We start from the raw sequence: 16,067 nt of genomic DNA, 5'->3' as shown, positions 1-16,067 counted from the left end.
CCAGCATGTTCATTTCCTGGTAAGCTGGCTCCGGGCTGTCTGTCGCTGGTTTGGCTAACCTCCATGCGTCTGTCAATTCAGCTGAATCTTGCCGAGAAACCGACATATCAAACGCATGCCTTCGCTTATGACTATATTCATCGGTCCGCACCGATAGGCCCAACGCCGGAGCAACTACTTTACCAGCAAATTATGGAAGAAAATCCTTTTGATCCAGGAGAAGTATGGGATGAAGAAGTCAGACATGGCTGGACAGATTCAGATACGGATGTCATGTCTGATTTATCCGCTCAAAGCCCATCAGATAATGAAATAGCTACTCTCGGTGATCTCGCCATGCGTATGAAGCTGGAAAGCAAGGAACAGGAAGAAAGGGCACAGAGAGAGGAGGCAGAGTTAAAAGGAAGGGCAGTAGAAGAGCTGGCGAAGAAGCTGAAAAATGGTTATTGGAAAGAGCAACAAGAAGTCGAGACCATGCGAAAAGGCTTGTATAGTTGGAAAGAACTGACCACAAGTGAGCTCATTACCGCCTCTGAAGGTTCCAGCTGACATTCATAACAGACACAAGTGTTGCTGCCATGGCTAAGAACTTCTTTCCAGCATCGTTTTCAAACAACAGCAAGGTAAGCGGTTCCACTCAAAGAATGTTTTGGCGTATCTGATGACAACAGGCCATAAGCGCTAGTCAACTTCAAAGAGAATTGATTTTCGCTCTCTCTGGGCGGCCCGGTATCTTGTTCACCTTTGATGAGAGGGCGGACTGTCAGGTAGGCTTTGAAGGAGTTAGAGCTGCTCGACCATGACACTAACAATTCACAGATCATATCTGATCATCCTCATGTTAAAACATTTTCTCCAGGCGCTCTTGAAGACATTCTAATGACTTTTCGCTCGCATGCCAGCCAAGCATCAAAGCTCCGACTCTTTGTCCAAAAAACCTTCCAGCCTCCAGTGCCTGCGGACTTAGCCAGACAAACTCAAGTTACCACCAAGACGGTACAGGCGTTTGGCGAAGCTATACGCGAAGTATTAGAACTACATGATACCTGGCTATCCAATCTTGAAGCGAGTTTCACACTGGGGTCCCGACATGGTCAATTTTCGTCCTCTGTCCCAGGTGTACCAGCTTCTACAACTCCTCTTCTCCTCATTCATGAATTAGAGCAGGTTCACGCTCCAATACTACGATATCTGTCAGAGTTTGTACCGTACGCCCATTCTCCCACCCTTCTTTTGAATCTCATCTATTCGGCGGTTGTCAATACTCGTCAAACAGGAAGCACTTCTCATATCACCTCGTCCCTATTCAAACTTTTTTATCGATCGGCGGAGCCCATGTGGCACATGCTGGGCATTTGGCTCCAGCAAGGAATGCCAGTACCGCTTTCCCTAACCGATCCCGAGCAACTGGCATTCTCCTCCCATTCACTAGATGATGGGGAGCGAGAACTTGACAGAGAATTTTTCATCAAGCGTGATAAGGATGTTTCATGGGCAGATGAGGACTTTTGGGATTGCGGATTCGTTGTCAGAGATGAAGGATGGCCTATGTGGATGGGGGATGAAATAGGAACTATGATCATGGAAGCGGGAAAAGCACAAGGCTTACTAAGAAGTCTGTTGGGGAGCGTCAACACCGAGATCGTAAAAGAATGGTCCCCGTTAGTTGACGTTCTAACGGGACCGATGGACGGATTCACATTTCCGTTCCTGCTGGGTGAAACGGACATCGTAGAGAAGGTTGTAGGTTATTTACAGCCATTATGTCAGCTGGTTCAGTTCCATCTTCGACGAGTGCTTGACGAAGAATGCGCATTAATGCAGCACCTGGAAGCAATCGAAGGAACAATGCTGCTACGGGGATTTGAGGTAATCCATGAGTGGACAGAAGGACTGTTTAAAAAGGCAAGTTTGCCGTCCCTCTAAATATTTAAACCTGACCACCCTTTATCAGATCGTCAAAGGTGGACCTTGGTCTGATTTTCAACTCTTGACAAGTTCCATTCGGACCGTGACTGAGGTACGACAAGCTTTCTGGATGAATCCCAACGCTTTACGGATCAGGACAACAAGACTACAAGGAGTGTACCTTGGTCCTCGAGCTTTAGGAGCCATTCGTGCTGATTACCTGGTATGTAGCGACCATGCGGCACAACGGACTCAAAAGCTGAAGGAAAGACATAGGTCCCTTTTCCTCTGTCCCAGATCTTCACGGAAACTTCAATTGCGATAAGGGCGGAGGTTTTCACATTCGTATTGCAACTATCGATGGGCAGATGGATCCTTGCAGAGACAAAACGAACGGACAAAGAGATGATGATACTTTCTTTGCCAAATGATCAAAGGCGAGAATTGAGGAGCTTGTGGTGCATGAGAGGAAAGCTTTTGTGGTTACTCGAGTGAGTGCATCCGATGGGTTGTGTAATGCAGCGATCTGATGTATTATTGTCACAGCGTGGTCTACAGTTGGTTGACTGGAAGAGTCATCGAGACCCAAACAGCATCATTTAGAAACAAGTTGGAAGAGTTGACCTCTTTAGGATCGATGATCACTCTGGAACTAGAGCAGTATGTGCCTCCTATATCCCCGCGGTACTTTGGACTGAACAGACATTTTAGCACTAGAAAGATCAGGGATTACTGTTTCCTTAATCCGGCCCCCTCAGACCTATTGGAAGCAATCTTTGGCATTCTTGATATGACTTGTACACTATCAGATAGTCTCAGTTCGTTCAAAGCCCAGTCGACACCCGAGAAGACTCCCCAATTTGTGACCAAACGGAGACGCAGAGTGCGTCGGCCACAAAGGGATTTGTCATCAGACGAAGAGATGGAGAAGATGATTAAAGGGTCATCAAAAACCATGGTCGAATACAAAAAAGTCTCAAGTGGGAAGACAAACCTGCAAGAGGCGAACAGAGAACTGCAATGCTGCGTCCGGGTCATAAAACATGCAATAGAGAAACTGAGCATGGAACGCGATGGGGAGCTTTGGGCTGAGTTGAGTATTGCCCTTGAAGAATGGCATGAAGTATAACTGCATATTTATAATTTACCGTATATTGCACAATAGAAGGATAACATGTCATGTATGTATCATCATTTGTCGTTGCAAATCTCCAAGTGTTTTTGGTCTATGCTCCAATTGTACGTACGCGGATGGGTATACAAGGAAAAACAAGTTCCGAACATAAATTTACACTAAGATGTTGCATGATATGGCAATAATCCGAGAACGTAAAAGGACATAGTCATTACCGCTGATCGACGTCAAAAAGAGAATATGATTATAAAATGATAAGAGAAGGATAAGAGCCGGAAACACCGCCGGACAAATACACCAATACTGTGCTTATCGATCAGTTGGCCCAGCTATGGACTGATAGCTATTACAATCGTTAGCACTCTGGAAAAACCACACAACAAATAAAGAAAACTCACTTAGGAGGAACTTCATCTAGCTGCTCCTCTTCTTCGTCAGGCATGGATCCCATATCAGTATGTTGATAGACGGATGTACGCCCCTCACTGATCCCACTCTCCCTCCTTCCACCACTCTCTGACGCCGCCGGGCTTCCAATCACTTCTTGGGGACCGTTACCACTGCCAGTCGGCATATTGTACCCGCTACTGGTCCTACTGGTTCGTCGCTCGGCAGCGGCCTCTCTTTGCTTGGCCAACGCCGCAGAAGAAGACTGGGTGGGGCTCATGGAGCTGGAAGGATAATCGCTAGAGCTGTAGGCACTTTCACCATGATTGTAGTGGTCAGCGGCAGAACGGGCACCAATACCGGCACCAGCAGCACCAGCAGCAGCAGCTACGCCATAACCGCCTTCCATCCCACCATATGGATCATAGGCACCATCCATGTAATCGCGGGCGTCAGGCATGCGCATGGGAGCATGAGAGTAAGGGTCGTAAGGTAGGTCTTCGGGAGATGAAGGGTTTTGGAAGGGGAAAGGATCGACGCGAGGAGCTGAGTTACCAGAAGCAGCAGCGCCGCCAGCTGCCGCGACGGAGGGTGACAAGAGGTCCATGGGATCGTTGACAGAGTGGCGAGCAACTCGTGAAGGGTCAAACTGTACACAAGTCAGAAATAGTCGAGAAAATGTCGTAAAGCCTAACTCACAGTCTTTTCATCGAATGCTTCTTCGTTGTTTCTTCTGCGTTTGATGCAGAAGAACCACAGTAAAGCAAGAATAATAGCGAGACCAGCAACACCACCGACCACACCACCGACGATGGCACCGATGTCTGCAGCATGTCAGATTTGGGGTCTCAATCGGCAAAGATTCCACTCACTGGTACCACCATCTGACTTCTCGGAGTCCGTTGCTGCGCCTGTCGCGATCGCCGACGAAGTTACACGCATTGACCCGTTTGAATCTGTCACAGTGACAACGCTGTACCATAAAATGAGCATGAAGTCTGACAAGTGTGGGCTTCTTCACTTACACAATACTGGTAAAATGCTCTGAAGTGGCAGACGACGTCGCATCGCTAGACGAAGAAGCACTTGAAGTCGGACCTGTGCTTGTTACAGTGCTTGGGATAGGCTCGGCACTTGTAGAGGGCTCGATTGATGATGAGGGACTGGTTGATGTGGATGAGCTAGGCTCGGCCGTTTGACTGGAAGATGTATCTGATGTCACCACAGAGGACGAAGTGGAGGTTGATGATTCCACAATAGTAGTCGAGGATGTGCTGGAATCTGCTACAGTTGAACTAGTAGTGCTCGATTCGGTGCTAGATGTGACAGATGAAGAAGTAGTGGAGGAGACGGAGTCGGTTTCAGATATGGTTGAGGTCGTGGTGTCTGATGAGGTCTCAACAGTGCTGGACGCTGCATCTGATGAGGTTACCGGCGCCGTGGTAGGCGTGGCAGATGTTGTAGGGGCGATAGAGGCTACAGCCGAGGTGGTGGCACGTGAATTTGAGGAGGAGCGAGAGAGATCGGCCATTGTCAGCGGTGTACAGGAAAAGAAAAAAGAATGGAAAATGGAAAGAGGAATGAAACGAGGGAGTGATAAGGATTCGGACGTTGTTTACGTTGTTTTGCAGTGCACGATTCGGCGTTGCCTGCTTTGGCTCCTTTTTCCTTTCGGCAGGCTTTTCTCAGTTCTTTCGCCGAGCTGACCGCACTGGCCGGCGTTCTGAAACTGGCTCGCTTCGGGTATAGGAGCGGGGAATTTCATATGGTATATGTCATATATCAGGCAACTACAACGACCTGCCCTGACCTAGACATACCCAAACACGCAACATGATTCGTCCACAACAAAGACTCACTTTCTGCCATGGCTGTTTCAAATTCCGCAGTCGCTGGGTTCGTTCAAGCGCGATAGACGTATAGCGAGACGTATGTTGTGTAGAATTGCGATTTTGTGCAGAAGACGTTGAAAATGTACATATAAAACAGTCCTAAATTTTGTTTGTTTGCTTTTATCCTCTGCTCGCATTCCGGCATTGCCCTTTTCTTAGCTTGACTTGCTTGGCATTGCTCCACTAATAACATGATTGACGACTTCTACTTTCCACACTCTTTCTCCTCCTGCGAACGACCAAACTACATATAATATGCCACAGCTCTCCGTTCGTTTCCCTCTCCCAGCACATCTGCACCATGGAAGCGCACTTCAAAATTCATCCAGTGCACTGGAACAGGAACCAACCCAGGCAGCAGGAGCGGGAAGGCATCATGGAAGCACGGCATCCGGCCTGGGCCCCGAACAGTTTTCGAAGGTAGCCCCTCTGAATTCACACGTCTGTATATTTCTCGATCGCCATCGTCGCATATACGTATATACGTATATTTAATCCGGCAGTCTGGGTCTGGAACAAAAACTCAATTCTACATTTCTACCATACAAGCTGCATTCAAAATGCTTGCCAACAGAGAAAAAATAACGTCGTGCTATATGATACGTATCCAAACAATACACAAAAAATGCAACAATAATGCTTTTACTTTATGCTAGATGATTTCAATTCTGCGGTCCTACTCGGCGATTCCATCAATCATAAGGTAATGGCGCCTCTGTTCTTTGCCTTTTATGATCCCCTCCAAGATCCCTTCGACTGTCGGAAGGAGGTCTCTTCATCGTGGGTGGCATACCTCCTCTACCGCCACCTCCGCCTGCCAGGCTGAAAGGTGGCGGCGGCGCAAAAGTTTTCATTCCTCCTCCTCCTCCTCCTGCCAGCGGGAAAGGCGCTGCTGCTAAAGGCCGCCCTCCACTATTGGTGGGAGGCGGTGGTCGAGAAGGGCGATTGACATTGGTGTGCATCATTGATGGGGGGCCTGGTGGAAGATATGGTTGGTGTGAAAGAGAATACTGTTGACCCCCGCCGCCTGTTAAACCGCCTCTTCCGTTGAATGATGATTGCCCGTTATATGCCATATTGGAAGGAGGGAGAGGGACATTATTGTATGCAACGGAGGCACCGTATGGGTTTACCCCACCATAAGCGTCTGCACCGGGTGGCATATTAGATAATCCCTGTGCTTGCATGTACGGTTGCGGATTGTATCCCTGCGCATTCGCCACTTGCGAAGACGCGTAAGGATTCATTGCAGGATTGTGCCTGGTGGCGTTTGCGCTTTGTTGTTGATAACCTTGACCATGGCCGCGCTGCTGGTTACCATAGCCAGACTGATAAGCAACATATGGCTGTTGAGGCTGGTAGATTTGTTGAGCGTGGTGCGCTTGCTGAGATTGGTACGCTTGTTGAGTTTGATAAGCCTTCTGCGGTGGTGGTTGAACTGGAGCAGCGGCGGGTTGTTTATGCCAAGCTGACATTTCGTGTGAAGCCGCAAAATCAAGGTTGATGCTGCACATCATATCAGAATTTTCGTTCTCAAATACTTGAGGGCCATGTGATTGGGACTCACGTTTCTGCCGGCTTGGGAGAGACCCAGAACCAAGGATGATCAAGAGCCTCGCTCGCCGTTGGCCGCTTGCTCGGATCGAGGGATAATAGCTTGACCAACAGATCTGCTCCACCACGGTCCATACTGAGAAAAGAGAGAAATTAGCATTTGGAATCAGGGCAGTCTCTTTGTTCATAAAATCACTTACTGCCAGGATTTGCTCTCCTCCAAAATACTCGTATCTCGCGGCGTCTTATCCCACGCGAAACCATGCGCCTCTGGGAAACCAGGTAAATCCTGCCACCCCGACCAGGTCTCTTCGTTCAAAGGGCCGCATTTGGCAAAGATCATGCTCAACTGTTCCCTATCCCCGCCACCTGGTAAAATCGGTCTGCGCAGGTACATTTCTCCCAACACACAGCCGATTGACCAAATGTCCACCGCTGGACCGTAGTTGCAGCATCCCAAAAGAAGTTCGGGCGCACGGTACCATCGCGTGACTACCATGTTAGTATATTCGGTCGCCAGATGAGGTGGCATCTTCTTGTTGTCCGTCCATGGACGCGCGAGACCAAAATCGGCAATCATGATTTGACCGTGTTTATCAACAAGGATATTGGCCGTTTTGATATCTCGATGAATAATGTTGTTGGAGTGGATATATGCCATCCCGTCGAGAAGCTGTTTCATGATACACTTTGCTCCTGAATGGTTCACCTTGAAGTCGTTGTTGCTAAGCAAACCGCACAAATCGTGGTCCATGTACGGGAAGACCATGAAAACCTCGTTTTTAATGAAGGTGTTTTCAGAATGATTGTCATCTGCTGGTTTGGTGAGCTTTACAATCGATCTGAATCAGGCATGTTAATGGGACACACGTCGTGATATGACCATATTTAAAAGCGGAACAACGTTTGGATGTTGCAGGCTCTTCAAAATCTTGATTTCACGTAGTGTAGTAATATGAGCCTAAACAATCGTGTCAGCCAACTCGTCGTTTTGCCTAACAGCATTAACAGTAAAACTCACTCCATCACGGAAATTATGTTGTGTGATTTTTTTCAGCGCAACTGATCTTTTTGTATCATTCTCAACAGCCTTCGTTACAACACTATCCCATCATCAGTGATACGGCTTCTTTGCTACGAGAACTCCAACTCACCCAAAGGTCCCTTCACCAAGCTTAGTTCCCATATTGTATCTTATCAAAGTCGACGATCCTCCAAAATTCTTGCCCAATGCCTTCAACTCCTCCTCTGCAGTCCATAACTTGAATTTGAAAATTACGGATTCTGTTTCCTGCCTTATCTCTCCTTCTTCCCGTTTTGGTGATGGAGGCCGAGTTGCCATCTGAGCACGAGGGTTCGGCGCATGGGGAACTGTTTGTTCCAGGGAAAGTTTTCCTGGCATTGGAGGTGGGGGTTCGGTGGGAGAAGGTGGAAGTGTTGGCGGATCAGGAGGTGGAGGTGGTGGAGGGGCAGAAGGTGATCGAGGTGGTGATGTAGAAATAGGTTTTAAAGGTAAGGAAGGGCGATGTCTGTTACGGTTGAGTTTTATGGGAGCGCCTCCTTTTTCGCCGTTGTGATCTCCATGATTAGATGAATGGCTGGGACTTGAACGATGGGTTCGTGAGGATGCCATGTTCTTAGTGCCATGGTCTGGTGACAAGGTGCGACCATTATCTATCACAGGCGTCAAGGGCCGGTCGCTAAATCGTTCAGGTGAACGTATGCGAACAGGCGAGCATGATCGGCGTTGATCAGTGTCCCTATCCACTGGGTATCTTTCGCGCGAATCTTCTCGGTACCTTCCTCCAGTAGGATGGCGAGGAAACTCTTCCAGCCTCCTATACTCTTCACGTGGAAGCCTTCCCCAAGTTGAAGAATCTGAAGATCGACCATATGAACGACGATCGTCCCTGTCTCTATATCCGCCTCTATCCAGATCTCTATCTCGATTTCGGTCTCCGTATCCACCATCACTTCCTGGTTCAAGCCGCCTTACTGATCCATAGCGCTCACGGTCAAGCTGGGGAGGATAATCCCGTCCGTCCCCCTTTCTCGAAGAGTAGTATCCTTCACGGCGATGAGGAGACCGTGGTTCCTTTGCATATTTATCTTCTCTTCGCTGCTCTGGTTCTCGCGTCTCTGTTGAATGAGGATTTTTTGGCAAGAAGTACTGCATCCCCGAGCCCCGCTCTTCATCTTCGTACGAAGTGGGTTTTCTGCTGTGAGACGAGGAACGGCGACGTGATTGCTGGTAAGGAGAAGAAAGTGATGGAGGTGGAGGACGTCGGGGGCGATGTCCATCGTCATCTGCCGCATCGATCGAAGGAATGAACGATGGCCTGGATTTCTTATAACTGGATGCTTTCTGAGAGGACGAGGCAGAAGGAGCGCTCTTCAAATATTTAGTTGTCGCCAAAGGGTTTTTCCAGACAGCGTCATCTTCTACAACCTCGCCGTCTTCAGGCTCTTCATCCCGGGATGAGAAGCGCATAACTGGGTAAGTCCGCAATGGTTAAGGGACTACACGAACATTGAATGAGTCAGATAGAATGGTAAGGACACATTGAATATGCCTCACAGAATTTAGGAGGTGTCTGTGGGTGACTCAAAGACCTAGGCGGAAAGACCGGGAATATAGAGGCGAGCAAAGCCCTACATGTCAAAGAGTATTAGCCAAGTGGAGATTGCCCGACGCGAGGCATTGAAGACTGACCGAAGTGTATAGCGGCAGGCGGGTTAAGGCTCGAGAGACACTCCACCTCTCTATGCAGTAAAAAGTAGGTTTTTGAGATGATGGATTAATTCCGTCAACAAGCACAGTTCCATGGAGAGACCAGAAGGCGCGCGGAAATCATCCGTCAGGCGCAGGAGGTCTTGACACCGTGGGAACGATATCACCACGACTGTACTCTTACTGGTATATCCGACTCTGTATGATTCCACCAATCTTTTAGCATGCATTGACAATCCATATATTGGCAGTACAGAGGGACCGAATAAAGCCTCATTCAAGAGACGTTTATCTTTCGGGACATCTGTAAAGCATTTACAGCACCACTCAATATACTTTCATCTTCTTTCTCAACCCTCCAATCTAAAGACTTCCTCTGCTTCCACCCACCATCCAGGCCCGCTTTCCGACCCTGTTGCCCCCGGAACAAAGCTTTCTTGCATTCCATCAGTCAACTGTCATGAAGGTTGCTCGACAGTCAGTTCATGTGGCAAAATAATGTTTGGGAGGGTGAAACTCACCTGCCACCATTTCTTCGTCGCTTCATTTTCCTTGATGCCGTCCATATCTTTCTGGAAGTCGCTACCAATGTAACGCATATGGGCTATAAGGAGGTTGTGGGGGGCAAAATAATGGATGGAATAGTCTGTGTTCCTTGTTAGCTTTCAAAGTCATTCAGACTGCAACTAGAAAAGACCTACCGACAACGTGGGCTTTCCTCAGTGCTCCGAGTACCTCTGGCCAAACTTGAGCATGAACCTGCTCGCATGAGCGAGGATACCATCATAATTTACATCATAATTCTCACCTTTTTATATTCTTCCAACCTCTCTGGTTTGACTCTAACGATCTGACATATCCTTTTCCCTTCATCTGTTCTCGGAAGCTGAGGCATTGGTAGCGGGGTGGTGCTCATAACTCTGGTGAATATTCTTGGTGAAAAGGCGGAAAGGGATGACGTTTTAAACATAAGTCGTGTTCAAATATGCATTTGGCAGAGCAATAGTCCGCCCCTTCATACTAGTTTATGTTGGGGTTATAGGGAGAGTAAGAAGGTATGGGCGAATCTTCCACCGGCCCGACGGGATCTCTTTCAGCCGTCTTGGAAACGGCGATGCCCGGTGATTGGGATGTGATGGGTGTTGCCGACTGCCGAAGTGCCGCAGCGATTCGCGTCTTGATGGTCGGCAGTGATGGTGATTCGCCACTCGGCAGCGAGGAGTCACCTATAACTTCCTTCAGAAATCACTTGGTGTTCAACATTTTCATTCACCAATCAGCTCTGACGAGCCGAGCTTTCATCCGCAAACTCTCACTCACAGTATAACACCACCCGCAAGAGGGGCTATTCATCATGCCGCCCCTCTTCACTTCCACCTCGCTCACCACCTTCATACGGCAGATACGTGGTGTAGCAAAATATATTCAGCAGCCTGCCACTGTCATGTCCCGTACAGCGCCAAAACGTACTATCAACACCCTTGGGCGCGCACGAAACGCTGTCCATCAGCTTGCACACCAGACGTTCCCTAGTCTTTCCACCCCGGCTCATCAGCTTCACCAGTCTACGACTATCAGGGCAGGTGTAAGATTTGCCACCTCGTCTGCTGCTGGTTCCTCCTCAAAAACTTCCCAAAGACATCTAGGTGCCGTAGGTCGGGCATTGCAGGCATCCAAGCGTCCTCAGTGGGGCCACGGTCGATCTATCCCCTCCAATGTTGGGCTTGGATCCGCCCGTGGGTTTGCGTCTGCTCCAGCAGCTGGCGGGATTCCCGGCAATGTCCCTATCGCCCTTCGCGCATTTGCAAATCTTGTCGACGATGAGTACTCTGGCAAGAAGCCTCTTCCTCGTGCCAGCCGATACTCTCCATACGCGCACAAGATGAGACGTACTAGGCGAAAGGTCTGCAAGTCCATCGACTCTTCTTTCATTTCCGACTTGCACCACTATTTCCCTCTTGTCGCTGCATCTCAGCTTGACGAGGTCAAGGTCGACCTTCCCCCTCTTCCTGAACAGCTTGTGACACCCGGCAAGTCTGCTACGCTGGCTATTCCTCTTTCTCCCTCTCTTGAAGCCTTGCTTAACCCGACTTCTTCACTGACGTATCCCGAGACGTCCATCGGAGTTCACATCCTTGCCCGCCTTACTGCGGGCCTCTTGCCAATTCACTCCGCCTTCTCTTTACACTCCTCAACCAGAGTCATCCCCCTCTTGACAAAACTTGACGGACTGGGTGTGATGGAGTTTCATCCTGGTGGTCCCAATGTTCTGGCAGAAGTCGTGAGGGATGCAGAGGGTCGCCCAGATATCTTGAGGTTGATCTTTGAACAAAGGTCATCAGAGAACGTGAAGGCGTTGTTGGGGGGAAGCTTGAGAGAAAACGAAGAGGGCGTGTGGTGGGCGTTGTGGGATGAGGAGGATAAGGTCATGGAGTTGACACAGGGTGAGAGAAGAGCAATGATGGAGAGATGGGATGGATGTGAAGAGAAGAATGAGCACGATCAAGAATCACTTATTTACCCGACACTCGACGTGTCTCTCGTCAATTCAACCGACTCCCCTCTCATACGTCCGCCGCCTAACGAGGTTTCTTCATTCAACAGCACCCCTTCCACCCAATCAACTCTTTCTCTGTCATCACTTCTTTCTCATATGGATGACTCTATGGATGGCTCTTCGGAAGGGTGGTCCATTCCTCCATCAGAAGCGGACACAGATGTTGATTCTGTCTATGCAGGGAATGAGGAGTGGGGCGATGTCAGCTCGAGTATAGTCAGTATGCATAGCGAACAAAGGGAAGAGAGTAGTGATGATGGGGTCTCTGTCTGGTGGGCCGGCGCAGGGGAAGGTTTTGGTTTCGTAGCTCAGCCCTGGTGATTATCAGTTTGTTTGTACTATTAGCTCGTTTTCTAGTTCCTATGCAGTATATACTTTCATACAAACTATGATCACCATTTTATGCTCTGAGCTAATCTCTACTTTCTGCGCTTCTTACCTCCTGCCTTGGCAGACCCACCACCGGACTGCACTGGGGCAGACTTGTCCTCCGCAGTACCTGCAAGCATGTTGGACAACCTATATAGCGTTTTCAGCAATGACCTGACAGCGAAGTATACTGATTTCTACTTACGCTCCGGTCCAATCTCCATTCTGAAACCCCTGCATCTTCTGTCTGGTCTCTGCCATCTCTTTCGAGAGCTCTGGATCATCCATATTTGCCTGAAAGTCCTCCATACTTTAGCGTCGTCCTATATTTCATGCTGGTTGATCAGCTTACGAGTAACTTGGGCATTCCCCACATCATTATTCCACTGAACAGCATCATAAGAACCATCGGGCTCTTCAACAGCCCCAACATATTCAGCCCGCTTTTGGGGATGAAATAATTCTCCTTCGCGACAGGTTCAAGCACCAGAAGGTAAGGGAGTGATACCGAAGATACCGGGAGAGGCTGACGAGCAGGGTTCAAGATCTGCACATGCAGTTGGTCCTCCGCCGAGCCTCTGGCGGAATTGGATTGGGAAGAGACGGTTGGTTTCACAGTAACCAGTAACTACACTATTATTAGTTCAAGGACGATAAGATGGGTGGTACAGATGACTTGCGGGGTGAAATATGTAGCCAGGAATGAGAGGTTCAAGTTGATGGGCACCCTCGGGTACATTATAACTAGAAGATCAGTGAGCAGTGAATACCCAAAAATGCTGAAAACAACTTACAATGTGAATGATCCATCCTGCTTGACCCACACTTTTGTCAACCCATAATCCAATGAGATTTGGCTTGTAGGAGGCAGGGAGTGCACTACAATTTGCGCAATAAATAAGGTCAGCGAACAAATGGCGGTATCTGTACTCGTTAACATACACGGCAGCAAACTATTGAAAGCAATGTTGCCAGAGATGGTTGCCGCATAGATGAAGGGAAGAAGCGACCTGAAGAGCAGCAACTGTGAGCAAAGAATTTGACAGATTTGACGGGTTTGGAGATATTAGGCTCACAAGAATGGCAAGATTCCGGGTATGCGCATTGTTGAAGAAGAAGCCTTGGCAAAAGCAACACTGCGATGTAGAGATGTTGTATGTAGATGATGAATGTAACCGCTATAACGAACACGAAGAAGGGCGAAAGATTCGCGCCGGGAGATCCTCGCAAATCGCAGTGACTGGGTACTCGACGTTCAATACCGACTCTGGAGCATTTCATATTTCATTTTTGTGTATGATCGCCACTTCCAAATAACTGATCTTTATCCTCTGTCTCTTCTCCCATCTTGAATTCCCATAGGACCTGGAAGATGTCCCAAAAGCAACTGTTCGCTGCTTTTGACGTGTCCCGCCAAGGTTCGCTTCCCTAGCCTCATATAAAAGGCGTTATACTAACAGCAAGGGAATTCCCCATCGACAGTCTTTTACCGCTCTGCCCTTTCCATTGGGATTGTCAACCTCAAACCTCTTTTACCAGGCCGCAAGTGGATCTATATCGTTAGAGAGCGCAGAAGCCTCCGTTCTAACGCTATGAATAGATGTACTAATCGTGCCCAAACGTGTTGTCCCAAGGCTCGCTGATCTGGAAGCCAATGAAGTATCAGATCTCTTTCTTTCCGTCCAGCATGTTGGCAAGGTCCTTGAAGATGTCTACAAAGCACGGGCCATGACAGTTTCTTTGCAGGTTGGTTACAGCGAAGGAGGCAGGGTTCAAAGTACTCATCTCGATCACGTATTTCTCAGGACGGCGTCGCTGCTGGACAGTCGGTGCCACACGTGCACATTCACTTAATCCCCCGTAATCCGACAGATTATGACGGAAAGAATGATCGAATATACCCACTTCTAGAGCAGTCTGAGAAACAGCTCCATGGTGATTTGAAAAATTCCGATGTACCAGCTGCGAATGGCAAGGCTGAGCACGATGGTCAAACCAAGGCTCAACTGGGGAGATGGGAAGTCCCAAAGGATGAAGATAGAAAGCCTAGGAGTATGGAGGAGATGGAGTCAGAAGCCAACTGGTTGGCTAGTTACTTTAAGCAGCACCAATAGTTTGTAGTTTCGAAGTTGAAGAACAGTTCTTCCCCAACTGCAAAAGCCAACATACACAATTTCAATTAGACTTGTTATTTGGATGAAGTTGTTATTATTTAGTTTCAATAATATACAGCCATACAGACGGACATGGTACAAATTAACGAGTTACTACACTGTTACTTAAATCCTGCCGTCGTAAACGAGTGCAAAGAAGCTCAGTACCCAAGCAGCAGTGTAGGCAGGCATCCTCAAAAGATGCTTCTCCCCCCATGTTTTCACAAGGCTCTTCACTTCGTCGTCCCTCGTGGTTTCCGCCCCCTTCGCTATCTCAAAGAGTCGGTTATTGATGGGCAAAATACCCGAGGCAAAGGTGATGGGTACGATAAGGAGTGAAGTCACTGCGGAAATGAAAGTAATACGGCGAGTGAGAGGTGATGGATGGATGTATGCCGTAGTGAAGTTCAAGAGAGCAGAGAGGACTGAGCCGCCGACGAGACCAGTCTGGCACCAACTACGATCAGCGACTTCTTCGGATTGTGACAGAGCGGGCGGATGGCCTACAGAAGCTCTCTTAAAGTAGATAGACCACATCTCGATCTTCTTCTTTTCGTCAATATCGACAGCACCAAAGCGGTCGTTAAGTAGTGGGATAATACCCCGGTTCATGTCCGTCACACTGCTGAAGAAAACATAGGAAGTGGTGAGTCCGCCCAGAGCGAGGGTGACACTAGGAGGCGGGAGCGAGAAGAAACCAGGCATCTTGAATATTGTGGGTATTGTTGTTCTAATGATTAATCGTTGCTTATAGAGTGGTGAGGATGTTCTGAGGGCTTTGTTATATACCTTTTTTCGGACCAAAATTATAATGCTTACGACTGCGGCGGATTACATTTAGAGATGATACCGCCGGACATTCATGTAATCGTTGATCCTCCGTTCGGCACAGTCAGTGGTGGAGCACCAGTCACCGACGGAAGTGCATCATAATAATACGTTATTACGTACAAACCCGTAGAGAAATCACCGAGGGTTCGGTTATAATTCCGAGCGTTCGGTCGTCAGTAATTTGGTGACATTATTATGAGTACAACTCTCCTCCTCCCGGCTCTTACCGTACATTACGTAATGCTCCATTCCCATACCGAACGGCCCATTAGCAATACAAAGGCCAAAGCACCACCATCTAAGTCTAAGTCTAAAGTCTAACTTGGTGTTTCCTTTTTGTTCATTCTATTAGCATGCAATCATCCACTCATTCAAATCACTGCCTCAACCATGTCCTTCACGCCCGGTCATCCCGCTAACGCAACATATCCTTCGCCCTTGTGCTATGTTCCCTTCGATATCAACCAACTATATTCAGTCCCTAATGTGGTGGCCATCAATTCTCTTTCTGAGATACGTAAAAGAAATATGCTTGAGCAACTAGGGATGG

General features: G+C 48.3%; 8 protein-coding genes and 1 non-coding gene; 4 read left to right on the top strand and 5 right to left on the bottom strand.

Moving 5' to 3' along the window:
- CNAG_05551 (hypothetical protein) overlaps positions 1 to 3,116 on the top strand; it is a 3,525-nt gene extending 409 nt beyond the window's left edge. The window contains exons 1-9 of the mRNA XM_012198261.1: positions 1 to 19; positions 82 to 514; positions 562 to 623; positions 672 to 767; positions 820 to 1,905; positions 1,955 to 2,131; positions 2,185 to 2,399; positions 2,455 to 2,568; positions 2,620 to 3,116. The exon at positions 1 to 19 is cut by the window's left edge and continues 409 nt beyond it. Coding sequence (XP_012053651.1) covers positions 1 to 19; positions 82 to 514; positions 562 to 623; positions 672 to 767; positions 820 to 1,905; positions 1,955 to 2,131; positions 2,185 to 2,399; positions 2,455 to 2,568; positions 2,620 to 3,037 — 2,620 coding nt within the window. The 3' untranslated portion in view covers positions 3,038 to 3,116.
- On the bottom strand, positions 3,034 to 5,218 carry CNAG_05550 (hypothetical protein). XM_012198260.1 has 5 exons: positions 4,456 to 5,218; positions 4,303 to 4,403; positions 4,130 to 4,254; positions 3,442 to 4,079; positions 3,034 to 3,386 (listed from the first exon to the last, which is right to left on the bottom strand). Exons 1-5 carry the CDS (start codon positions 4,959 to 4,961, stop codon positions 3,353 to 3,355), a joined length of 1,404 nt encoding a protein of 467 aa, XP_012053650.1. The 5' UTR covers positions 4,962 to 5,218; the 3' UTR covers positions 3,034 to 3,352.
- Positions 5,219 to 5,430: 212 nt separating this feature from the next.
- On the top strand, positions 5,431 to 7,535 carry CNAG_13192. Its single transcript, XR_001046478.1, has one exon. It is a non-coding gene; the product is annotated as a hypothetical RNA (non-coding RNA).
- Positions 5,742 to 9,664, bottom strand: CNAG_05549 (CMGC/CDK protein kinase). XM_012198259.1 has 8 exons: positions 9,590 to 9,664; positions 9,455 to 9,528; positions 8,031 to 9,396; positions 7,898 to 7,979; positions 7,747 to 7,837; positions 7,077 to 7,689; positions 6,890 to 7,012; positions 5,742 to 6,828 (listed from the first exon to the last, which is right to left on the bottom strand). Exons 3-8 carry the CDS (start codon positions 9,365 to 9,367, stop codon positions 6,015 to 6,017), a joined length of 3,060 nt encoding a protein of 1,019 aa, XP_012053649.1. The 5' UTR covers positions 9,368 to 9,396; positions 9,455 to 9,528; positions 9,590 to 9,664; the 3' UTR covers positions 5,742 to 6,014.
- Positions 9,665 to 9,749: 85 nt separating this feature from the next.
- Positions 9,750 to 11,363, bottom strand: CNAG_05548 (hypothetical protein). Its single transcript, XM_012198258.1, has 5 exons — positions 10,928 to 11,363; positions 10,416 to 10,855; positions 10,309 to 10,366; positions 10,129 to 10,253; positions 9,750 to 10,062 (listed from the first exon to the last, which is right to left on the bottom strand). Exons 2-5 carry the CDS (start codon positions 10,575 to 10,577, stop codon positions 9,958 to 9,960), a joined length of 450 nt encoding a protein of 149 aa, XP_012053648.1. The 5' UTR covers positions 10,578 to 10,855; positions 10,928 to 11,363; the 3' UTR covers positions 9,750 to 9,957.
- Positions 10,810 to 12,576, top strand: CNAG_05547 (hypothetical protein). The gene has a single exon (XM_012198451.1). The coding sequence runs from the start codon at positions 10,962 to 10,964 to the stop codon at positions 12,483 to 12,485; it is 1,524 nt and encodes a 507-aa protein (XP_012053841.1). The 5' UTR covers positions 10,810 to 10,961; the 3' UTR covers positions 12,486 to 12,576.
- On the bottom strand, positions 11,380 to 13,981 carry CNAG_05546 (hypothetical protein). The gene is made up of 7 exons (XM_012198450.1): positions 13,610 to 13,981; positions 13,476 to 13,543; positions 13,328 to 13,412; positions 13,214 to 13,277; positions 12,886 to 13,161; positions 12,739 to 12,827; positions 11,380 to 12,683 (listed from the first exon to the last, which is right to left on the bottom strand). The coding sequence occupies exons 1-7, from the start codon at positions 13,636 to 13,638 to the stop codon at positions 12,584 to 12,586; spliced, it is 711 nt and encodes a 236-aa protein (XP_012053840.1). The 5' UTR covers positions 13,639 to 13,981; the 3' UTR covers positions 11,380 to 12,583.
- CNAG_05545 (bis(5'-adenosyl)-triphosphatase) lies at positions 13,759 to 14,794 on the top strand. XM_012198257.1 has 4 exons: positions 13,759 to 13,951; positions 14,016 to 14,075; positions 14,134 to 14,279; positions 14,339 to 14,794. Exons 1-4 carry the CDS (start codon positions 13,906 to 13,908, stop codon positions 14,645 to 14,647), a joined length of 561 nt encoding a protein of 186 aa, XP_012053647.1. The 5' UTR covers positions 13,759 to 13,905; the 3' UTR covers positions 14,648 to 14,794.
- Positions 14,647 to 15,567, bottom strand: CNAG_05544 (hypothetical protein). XM_012198449.1 has 2 exons: positions 15,194 to 15,567; positions 14,647 to 15,133 (listed from the first exon to the last, which is right to left on the bottom strand). Exons 1-2 carry the CDS (start codon positions 15,389 to 15,391, stop codon positions 14,813 to 14,815), a joined length of 519 nt encoding a protein of 172 aa, XP_012053839.1. The 5' UTR covers positions 15,392 to 15,567; the 3' UTR covers positions 14,647 to 14,812.
- Between the last annotated feature and the right edge of the window lie 500 nt (positions 15,568 to 16,067).

This window comes from Cryptococcus neoformans, chromosome 14, assembly GCF_000149245.1.
Source record: "Cryptococcus neoformans var. grubii H99 chromosome 14, complete sequence".
Classification (NCBI taxonomy): Eukaryota; Fungi; Basidiomycota; class Tremellomycetes; order Tremellales; family Cryptococcaceae; genus Cryptococcus; species Cryptococcus neoformans.
The sequence above is the reverse complement of the archived record's forward strand: the minus strand, read 5'-3'. Positions and strand labels throughout refer to the sequence as shown.

Excerpts from the sequence above, each read along its gene's own strand:
- CNAG_05548 (XM_012198258.1), bottom strand. The coding sequence starts at position 10,577 with ATGTTTAAAACGTCATCCCTTTCCGCCTTTTCACCAAGAATATTCACC. Across the intron at positions 10,367-10,415 it reads GGTTGGAAGAATATAAAAAG|GTTCATGCTCAAGTTTGGCC; the intron begins GTGAGAATTATG and ends TCATGCGAGCAG. Across the intron at positions 10,063-10,128 it reads CGACGAAGAAATGGTGGCAG|TTGACTGATGGAATGCAAGA; the intron begins GTGAGTTTCACC and ends CCTTCATGACAG.
- CNAG_05547 (XM_012198451.1), top strand. The coding sequence starts at position 10,962 with ATGCCGCCCCTCTTCACTTCCACCTCGCTCACCACCTTCATACGGCAG.
- CNAG_05550 (XM_012198260.1), bottom strand. The coding sequence starts at position 4,961 with ATGGCCGATCTCTCTCGCTCCTCCTCAAATTCACGTGCCACCACCTCG. Across the intron at positions 4,404-4,455 it reads GAGCATTTTACCAGTATTGT|CGTTGTCACTGTGACAGATT; the intron begins GTAAGTGAAGAA and ends TTTATGGTACAG. Across the intron at positions 4,080-4,129 it reads AAGCATTCGATGAAAAGACT|TTTGACCCTTCACGAGTTGC; the intron begins GTGAGTTAGGCT and ends ACTTGTGTACAG.
- CNAG_05549 (XM_012198259.1), bottom strand. The coding sequence starts at position 9,367 with ATGCGCTTCTCATCCCGGGATGAAGAGCCTGAAGACGGCGAGGTTGTA. Across the intron at positions 7,013-7,076 it reads GAGGAGAGCAAATCCTGGCA|TATGGACCGTGGTGGAGCAG; the intron begins GTAAGTGATTTT and ends CTCTTTTCTCAG. Across the intron at positions 6,829-6,889 it reads TCTCCCAAGCCGGCAGAAAC|CATCAACCTTGATTTTGCGG; the intron begins GTGAGTCCCAAT and ends TATGATGTGCAG.
- CNAG_05546 (XM_012198450.1), bottom strand. The coding sequence starts at position 13,638 with ATGCGCATACCCGGAATCTTGCCATTCTT. Across the intron at positions 13,278-13,327 it reads CAGGATGGATCATTCACATT|TTATAATGTACCCGAGGGTG; the intron begins GTAAGTTGTTTT and ends CTGATCTTCTAG. Across the intron at positions 13,162-13,213 it reads CTGGCTACATATTTCACCCC|TTACTGGTTACTGTGAAACC; the intron begins GCAAGTCATCTG and ends ATAATAGTGTAG.
- CNAG_05545 (XM_012198257.1), top strand. The coding sequence starts at position 13,906 with ATGTCCCAAAAGCAACTGTTCGCTGCTTTTGACGTGTCCCGCCAAG. Across the intron at positions 13,952-14,015 it reads TTTTGACGTGTCCCGCCAAG|TCTTTTACCGCTCTGCCCTT; the intron begins GTTCGCTTCCCT and ends CCCCATCGACAG. Across the intron at positions 14,076-14,133 it reads CAAACCTCTTTTACCAGGCC|ATGTACTAATCGTGCCCAAA; the intron begins GCAAGTGGATCT and ends CGCTATGAATAG.
- CNAG_05544 (XM_012198449.1), bottom strand. The coding sequence starts at position 15,391 with ATGCCTGGTTTCTTCTCGCTCCCGCCTCCTAGTGTCACCCTCGCTCTG. Across the intron at positions 15,134-15,193 it reads TCTACTTTAAGAGAGCTTCT|ACTGGTCTCGTCGGCGGCTC; the intron begins GTAGGCCATCCG and ends AGTTGGTGCCAG.